This window comes from Amphiura filiformis, chromosome 14 (genome assembly GCF_039555335.1).
Source record: "Amphiura filiformis chromosome 14, Afil_fr2py, whole genome shotgun sequence".
Lineage (NCBI taxonomy): Eukaryota > Metazoa > Echinodermata > Ophiuroidea > Amphilepidida > Amphiuridae > Amphiura > Amphiura filiformis.
Window position 1 is genome coordinate 40520421 of NC_092641.1, and position 8779 is coordinate 40529199.

An 8779-nucleotide genomic window follows, 5' to 3' on the forward strand; every position below is an offset into this window, starting at 1 on the left:
ATGTATTGCTATATTGTTGCCACTGAGGAAGCTTGCGCTGGTTTGAACGTGAGCGATGCTTCCCATTTACGTGCGGAAATGGTTGGTGCGATTAAATCTTCGAATATCACCAAATCCAATTTGTCTAAAGATGAAAAACGGGCCTTGCAAGATCTTAAGAAAGATGAAAATATCATGATCTTACCAGCGGACAAAGGCAAATCCACAGAGGTTTTAGACAAAGATACTTATGAAGAGAAAGTTAACAACATGCTAAATGATGAAAAAACGTATCAAAAACTGAAATCTGATCCAACATCCAAATATAAGGACAAGCTCCTTGGTATGTTAAAGAAATGGAAAAAGGAGGAAAAGATCACGGTTAGCGAGTATTGGACATTATATCCCACTGCAGAGAACACGCCTCGTATGTTTTGTACACCCAAAATACATAAACCTGGTACCCCGTTGAGAGCCATTGTAGATTATTGTGGCTCTATGTACGAGACATCAAAAGAACTTGCTCGTATTTTAGGCCCGTTGGTCGGCCAAACCCAACACCACGTGATCAATTCTAAAGACCTTTCGGAGGGTCTAGCGGAGATTCTTATTGAGGAAGGAGAGGAGTTCATGTCTCATGATGTGGTATCCCTATTTACCAACTTCCCGGTCAGCGACTCATTAAAGATTATCAGGAAGCGACTGGAGGACGATTCAACTTTGAAAGAACGGACCAAGCTAACCATAGATAACATCCCAGCAAACACAAAAACGTTTTAAAAACGTTTTAAATAAGTTATATTTTGGCTTTTGGTTTAGGTAAAAACGTTTTAATAACATTAAAATGTCGGGTTATATAAAGGTCATCATAACGTTTTAAAGCGTAAACACCATGACATCAGATGATGACAATCATGACATGTGCGTCCGACTCTGATAATACACCAGAACGTCAACTTTTTCCGCCCAATGTAGAAAATAATGCACCCACGTCAGCCACGACCGTACGTTTACGCGAAAGCCTCAAATGAAACAATACGCCCAATTACCGCAATATTACACCCAATTACGCAAAATTGGGTGTGAAGTAGACAAAGATTAAACAATAGACCACCTAACATGGTGTATTTTGCTCGAATGAAATACATTTCAATTTTATTGTCCCCGGGACGATTCATTAAAAAATGTAAAGTAAACACTTTAAATATTATAATTAAGCTAAATTGTTACGATTTCTTTATTATTTTTTTATTCTAGGAAGAATGTAAAAAGGGCCATTTCGGTCGACTTTACACGCAATTACGTGGGCTTCTAATGTATTAGGGATGGGCGGTAACCGTTTATTTGTGTACCGCGATAATGGGCATGGGCAATCGTTTTTCTTGCCGAAAGATGCCGTGAGTGGCTTTAGGTACAAGTTCATTTAAAAAAAATAACTTTATGATTCCATGATTACGAGGAAACCCTTTTCTATACAAACGCCCAATAGATACTTTTTACACTAAGCTTTTACTTTACTATCACATTTAAGACTTTAAATTTCTGTGACCTGATCGACAGCCTCCTCTCCGATTTTTTTTCATGGATACTGAGATTTTGGTATCAGAGGAAAGCTCATAACAACCGATTATATATTTTTGAAAATGATTATTTGCCTATATTAATTATAACTTATCAAATATGTCTTGATAAATCTGATATCTTAATCTATTTAAATATCGAGTCATTAACCAGATAAATGGATATAAATGGGAAAATTGTCTGTTTGACTTTCTAAGTGGCTAGCAAATTCATAAGAAACATGGTTTCATCAGAAATTGCCTAAAATACTACTTGTCAAATTTGTGCTAATTTGTGTTCTCACATATTTTTCTCATTACCCCAAGATATTTAAATGTGTAAAATAAATACGTAGTGATTTGTGCAAAGTATCTGATTTGTGGTAACAACATCGGAAGTGTATAATACCCTATGGGGCATTGTTATACATGTTTGTGCTTCTCATGTCAAAGATAGAAATCAGAACATGAAAAATCGGACCACGAATCTTTAATTAACTGATTTCACATATAAGGTAGTAATTGAGTCAAGATGGGTTTATCAATTCTCACAGAACGGAGTCATTGTCACCATCAACAAGGCCTGTATATAGAAATGTTGGGCAAACTGGTATATATCTCGTCCACTTCCATTTCCTGATAAATGACATACCCAATGGAAAGTCGTATATATGAATAGAGCTGAACCCTTCCGTATCGGTAGTCTGTTTGTTGTAGTATTTGGTAAATGCGATGATTCCTCGTTCCTCGCGTGTTCCTGAAAACAAAAAATAGATGCGTTTTTGGTGCAGGCAGACCACCATCCTATGTGTATGTCTCTCACTCGCAGTTGGGTATTGCGCAATGAGGCCGGCATATTGCAATGTGGAGGCAAACTAGTGGGGATCGGCAAATTTGGCATTCGCCAAAAAGTGTGATTTTAGAATTAGTTTTTGCTCTGACTTGGAGGCAATCGAGGGGCAAAGCTCAAGTTGGGGGGATGCATCCCCTCCCCTCCCCCTTGGCGCCGAAACTGGTTCGAGGTCAATGCTATTGTACATCGCTAAGCACATAAACTCTTCTGACAATCAGAGAAGATTGCCGGCTTTTAAATGGAAGCTAAAGAACCATCAGATGGGATGAAGATTTGTTAATGTTGAACTTCTTCCCCGGTTTGAATTTCACTTCTCTTGTTTGTCATTTTGATAAAGATTGTTGCTAAGGAGCATTATTTTTTGATCAAAAGTAATTGATTAATCAATTCAATCATGTGTTATGAGAAATATAAAGGACAAAGATTTTTACACAGCATATCTTTATATACCTGGTAATAGATTATCCAGAATGAAGGCGAACACTCCTCCAATGAATGCTTCAGTTGTTAACACGACTTTGATCACCCGATCTAAATGTGTGATTCCTATAGGATATAATTATTATTATAACAGGTTTTGTATATAATCTAAGTATTGCAACATTGCAATATCGTTCAAAGAATAAGAATTCGCCAAAGTGTAAATTAAACATTCATTCAATATGCGGTCGGTAACACATTACGTACTAGATGAAATAAGTAAGATTAGGTTAAGTTAATGCGGTGAAAAGTTGTCTATTGTAGTGATATCATGCGCATATTTCAAAGTTTCAAATAGCTGAACAGAAAAAACTTTAGTCCACAAAATATCCAGATGCCTTGGTCACCAAATGGTTTTACTGGTTTCTGCAAGGTATCAGAAAACTTATGGAGGGGAATGATTCATGGGTATGTCGAGTGGAAGAAAGTACCGGAAGGCAAGGGTCCGTCAATGGCTAGGGACTCAGAAGAATGAATGGTTACCTGGGGCTAAGTAGCTACCCACCACATCAGGCACCGGATGACCTTGAATCACACTAAAACCGGTTTCTTGTATATCCATTACGTGTTTATAATTATGTCCTTTTATAGTACTCAAATGACCTTATTATTGCAATTGAATTTTCCGAATTTCCCAAACTTGCAAGACGTCTGCTATCTTTGATTCGTTCAAGCACCGCTTCCGTGCAACCTTTCTTCCGTAACCATTTTCCTGATACCCTGCAGAAATCAATTAAACCATTTTGCCACCATTTTGAAGGCATTCGAATATTTTGCGGACTAACGTTACATCGTATCTGCGTTCAAACGGATATCCAATATTCAGACAGGTAATAAGCATTAGAATGCACAAATGACTTCACTGATCATGAAAAGAACATGATTCCCACAGAGTACATAATGTAAAATCTACAGGATATTGAATGAACTCTCCAACATTGTATACTTTCAAAAATAATCTTTAAAATCATATAAAGCCATGCCTGTAAGCATGGTAAATATGTAACCATAAGTATCATTTTGGCTTGACAATTAACAATTTTGAGTTTGTAATATGTGTAAGTCTAGATAATAAGCTTTTGTAATTGTTTGTTATTTTGTGTATGTATTTTTGTTTATGCACGGCCCCAAGGAAGAACAACTTTTGTTGAATTGGGCTTTCCGTGTTGAGATGAAGTCTAATAATATTCCCAAATATTCAGATGAAATATTACCACTTTTTGAGAACAGGGAATTGCCAAATTTGTTTTTAGCCTTGGAATGCCAAATATTTGAGTGTCATTAATTTCTTGAAATTTCTAGCCCAATGATCAGATCGATAAACACAACATGCGCTGAAACAAGATTGGAAGCAAGCTGTAACTTCTTGAATAAAATTTTTTTTGTAGAGCTCACCTGTTTCTATCAGTTTATCGTTTTCATCCGTATCAACCCATAGAGGTAACAGCATTCCCATGAATAAAGAGAACCCAATGATGAGCAAATTACGTGATGAGTTCAAATCCACATACTGTAGATTGGACAGTCCTGCTGCCACAATCAGTCCTGTTAAATAATATAATAATTAAAATCCTAGTGTTTACTAATTTTGTTTTGAATACTAATTCGTTTATTCGTTTGTTTGTTGGACTTATTCATTCGCTTTGTGATATTATAAGAATCATGTGGATCCCTTAACTACTGAAATGTTTTTATGTAGATTGATATGTAAAGCAAATCGTAACAGATCCGATCCGTAACTGTCAAATCCAGACAAATGATCATGAGCGGCTCCATCCTCCATGCAAAAACATTGCGTAGATATTTCATTTACACTTAGGTTCTTCTTGGATCGATAAAGCAAGATAGAAACACTGATTTTAATACGATAATAAGCCATCTTGGCTTCAACATTGGCTATACTTTTTTCAGATTTCTTCTGTGTTTATTTTTATGGAAATTTGTTGACCTAATATCGGTGATATAAACCTATTAAAACAGTCTGAACAGCCGTGTTGCTCTTTCATTTATACTGGACTAAATGTCATGACTTACCCAACAACACGCAAATCACTCCTCCAACAATGGGCAAGGGAATAGTTGAGATGAAGGCGGTGAATTTGCCTAACATTCCGACAATGATCATGATGACCGCACAGATTTGAATCACAAATATGCTACCAACCTGAAGGAAGTAATTACAACAAAGGCAATTAAGCTAGCGTCCCATGCTCTCACTTTCCAGGGACCACTGAACCAACAATCAGCGATCAGAACAATACGGGTAGCCTACCACTGGATGGGCTGGAGACAAAATATGTCGTATGTCATTTTTGTTAGCTGAAGTTGGGTGCATTGATTACCGACCTAATCGTGTTAGGCTCAATATTAATTGCAAAGGTTCTAAAATTGACCCTTGCAAAATACCATAAGCTATATTTATTAGGTTGGATCTATTTTAGTTGAAGTTTACATTTTTTTCTATCAAATAGACATCTGTCATTATTGTCATGAACAAAGGTTCCCACTTTGTAGCGTTTGAGAATCGATAATTATATTTAAATCACCATACACTACAACTGTTAGACACCCCAAATACAATTGAATACCTGAGTGGAAGAAGGGCCCAACTCCATCAAAACTGTTTTTGAGATATTAAGAAAAAACTTAATATTTGGAAAGTTTTATAGACAGGATGTTTTCATCTTCAGGGGACCTTTAATACATGAATATACAGTATTACATACATTCGAAATCATATACGATGTTTTCATGGCAACAGTACAGGTCTTAATACGAGCTGGAGTTGGGCCTTTCTTCCACTGCAAGTGCCAGTTCCGTAAGCAGATGTGTTATAAATAGCTACAGAAATGTGGAGATTATCCATTAATTGCACAAGTAGAAGCATGTAATATGTTAGCAAGAAAGTTTATTGTAGTGAAAAGCAAATTTCATGAATGAACAAAATTCCTCTTTGACCCAATATTTGTGGAAGAAGGGCCCAACTCCATGGAGTTGGGCCTTTCTTCCATGAAAACCATGATTAAGTGTACGTGGAAGACTATTTAGGAAGTGGATTTTGGCTCATCTTTCACACACAAGGAAGAACAGTCTGCTGGCAATAAAATGCTGGGTCTAACTCATTTGTGCAAACACTTGGAGTTGGGCCCTTCTTCCACTCCGGTATTCAATTAAGATATCACATCTTGCCTTGGTTATGCCGACTAAACCAGCGTTTGTGCTAAATGACGTATTACCATTCGCAGCACCCCAAACTCCAGCTAGTACACATCCAATGCCATCAAATGCAATGCCACGATTAACAGCATGAGGTGGTGGAGGGGGTGCACCAACTAGTCGAGCAATCTCATAGTAATCTCCCAATGAATCCAGAACAGACGCAACCACTGCTGAAAACATCACAAAAACTCCTGCCAAAGTCACCACTGGTACACCCCATTGGCCTACAAGAGAAAGGAAATAATAAAATATGTCGTCCTCAAAATGGATGGATTGCCACATTCTCCTCTCTTCAGGTATTTTCAAAATTAATTTCACAGATCAAAATCGTTCAAGAAAGCTCTTATACTGGATAAAACCTTTTCAGATGCACTGAAATTATACCTACCCCTTTCTATAACTAGTTCTTGAGTGTACTTTGGTTTACCTCAGAATTGGTAGTGACGTCAATGCTTGTACGCTTGTGTTGACTGATGGATCTATCATCATGATCAACATCAAGAGGAAGCTGTTCCAGATCCAGAATATGAAAATGCTCTGTCACCAGCAGTTTTATTAGTACAGGGAACATGCACACTTGCAGAGTCTTCATATGATCGAAATTTTGCAACAGCGTGTGTGAGGAGGTTAAAGAAAAGAAGAGAAGTGCTAAGACGTACGGTTATTTGTTCGGCATGGATCTGCAGGTGTTGAAGTCTGTTAATGTCAGATGAATTTATGTTAATAAACAGAGAGTTAACGTAATCCAGTTGTAACAACACAAGTGCGCAAATGGTAAGGTGACACTGTGACATAATAGGTATCGTTGCAATTTCCTGATGCGATAGATGTTACGTAAATTTATTGATCGACAAGTTATTGTAATGTCGGTTTTAACACTAAGCATGGGTGGTTTCGTGCTATTATATGGTGAGGTTTGTGATCCGATTGAAAATGCACGTTAATTTTCCCCAAGATGTGTGGAGAGACGATATGAGGACAGTTTCGATCACGTTGGAAACAAATGCAAATATTTGAAGCAGGTATAAGTCTTCAACTAACAGAAGTAACTTTTGGAACTATTTGAACTGCGCTTTGTTGTAGTTGCCTCATGTAAGTGTTTAAAGGTCCGTTCATACTACGCCGCAATTGCGATGCGATGCCGCACTGCATCGCACCGCAGAATACTGCATTGTGGTATCGCAATTAAGTTAAATACATTTTAACTTGGAAATGCGATGAGTTGCGTTGAGTTGATGCAAAAAGTAAACGATATATCGGCAACGCACCGCATCGCAAAGCAATTTCGGCGTAGTATGAACGGACCATTAGGGAGGCAAAGCAAGTTACAAAGGTCATATAAATATTGTGACATGAGTGGGAGTAATAATAGCTTCGGTTGATCGATAATACTTGAGTATCTTCTAGCAAGACTTAGATGTCTTCTATTTTATATACCCATTTGTATAAATTATCTTTATGATTCTGGTCTATGGTAATGACAGTTTGCTAAAACAGTTAATGAAGATCTTGACAAAAGTTGTATGGCATTCCAACCATTAGAATGTGTCATTCTTACCAGGGTATGGAATACGGAACCACTGTGCATTGTTGACGACTTCCGGATTGAGATCTGTTCTAGCTCTATAGCCGTAATTCTGGGATTCGGCACTGGGAAATACGTCCGTTATTGTGAAAATGTGCGCAATCAACCAAGTTAGCAGTACACTCAGGATGATCTGAAATAGAGTCCCACGATTCAGGTTTTTAGTAATTAGCTTTAAAAAGTCACGACTACGACGACGTCTCTAATGGTGACTAATTGGAAGTCAACTTTTAAACAACACATCCAAAATATAAATTATTTGTTTTACACACATGAAGGTGCCCAAAGGCACCCAGAACAAGGCCGAGCACGCAGTTTATCGCTGCTGTCATTCGTTTCAGAAAAATCAAAAGCATCGTAAACAACCAGCTCTTACACATAATTATGTTTTACATCGCTCTATAACCGCATCACCGGTGTTGCAATATGCATACTTATCATATATCATGGATGGATTTTACGATGATCCCAATACGGAATCAGTAAGTCCATATTAAGGCAACATAATCGCAAATACCAATTGGTGGCTCTCAATTGCATGTCGATCTACAATATATATATATGTATTCAACGTCATACCCCTGGAATTAGTGCTGATACATGTATATAGAGAAAACTGTATAGGCATTATAATTTTACCGGAAACATTTTGAAAAATGGAACTCCTCTTGTGACCGTGCATTTTCCTCTTCTCCATCCAAATACGGGAATCTTTACATTCTTTAGGACTTGGGAAAAAATAAAAATAAAGAAAATTGTTCTGAAACAAAAAGGAAATGAAAACATGAAACAGTCAAAATACCCAAACAATAAGTTTTAGTGTCTTTAAGAAATGGAATAATTTATTTTTATTTATTTATTTTTTGTTGTTAGTGTTGTTGTTATTGTGTGGTTTGGGGTTTTCAATTTTCATTTTCTTTTTTTCTTTATTACTTACAATACTGATATCCCCCAGTGTAATCCAGCTCTGGAAGCTGCTGAACCAATAAAACTAATCCCTATAAGTGCCACACACGGTGCTATGGTTATAGGTCCTATAAACTTGAGAAGAAATCCCATAATTCCAGTGAAACCAACCACTACTTGCAATAAAGGTGCCACCAT

At 37.1% G+C, this 8779-nt stretch overlaps 1 protein-coding gene across 1 annotated transcript; it reads right to left on the reverse strand.

Annotated features, from left to right (window-relative positions):
* Positions 1-2086: 2086 nt before the first annotated feature.
* On the reverse strand, positions 2087-8779 carry LOC140169415 (solute carrier family 23 member 1-like). The gene is made up of 7 exons (XM_072192673.1): positions 8613-8779; positions 7649-7740; positions 6061-6314; positions 4906-5035; positions 4267-4416; positions 2842-2937; positions 2087-2295 (listed from the first exon to the last, which is right to left on the reverse strand). Exons 1-7 carry the CDS (start codon positions 8777-8779, stop codon positions 2087-2089), a joined length of 1098 nt encoding a protein of 365 aa, XP_072048774.1.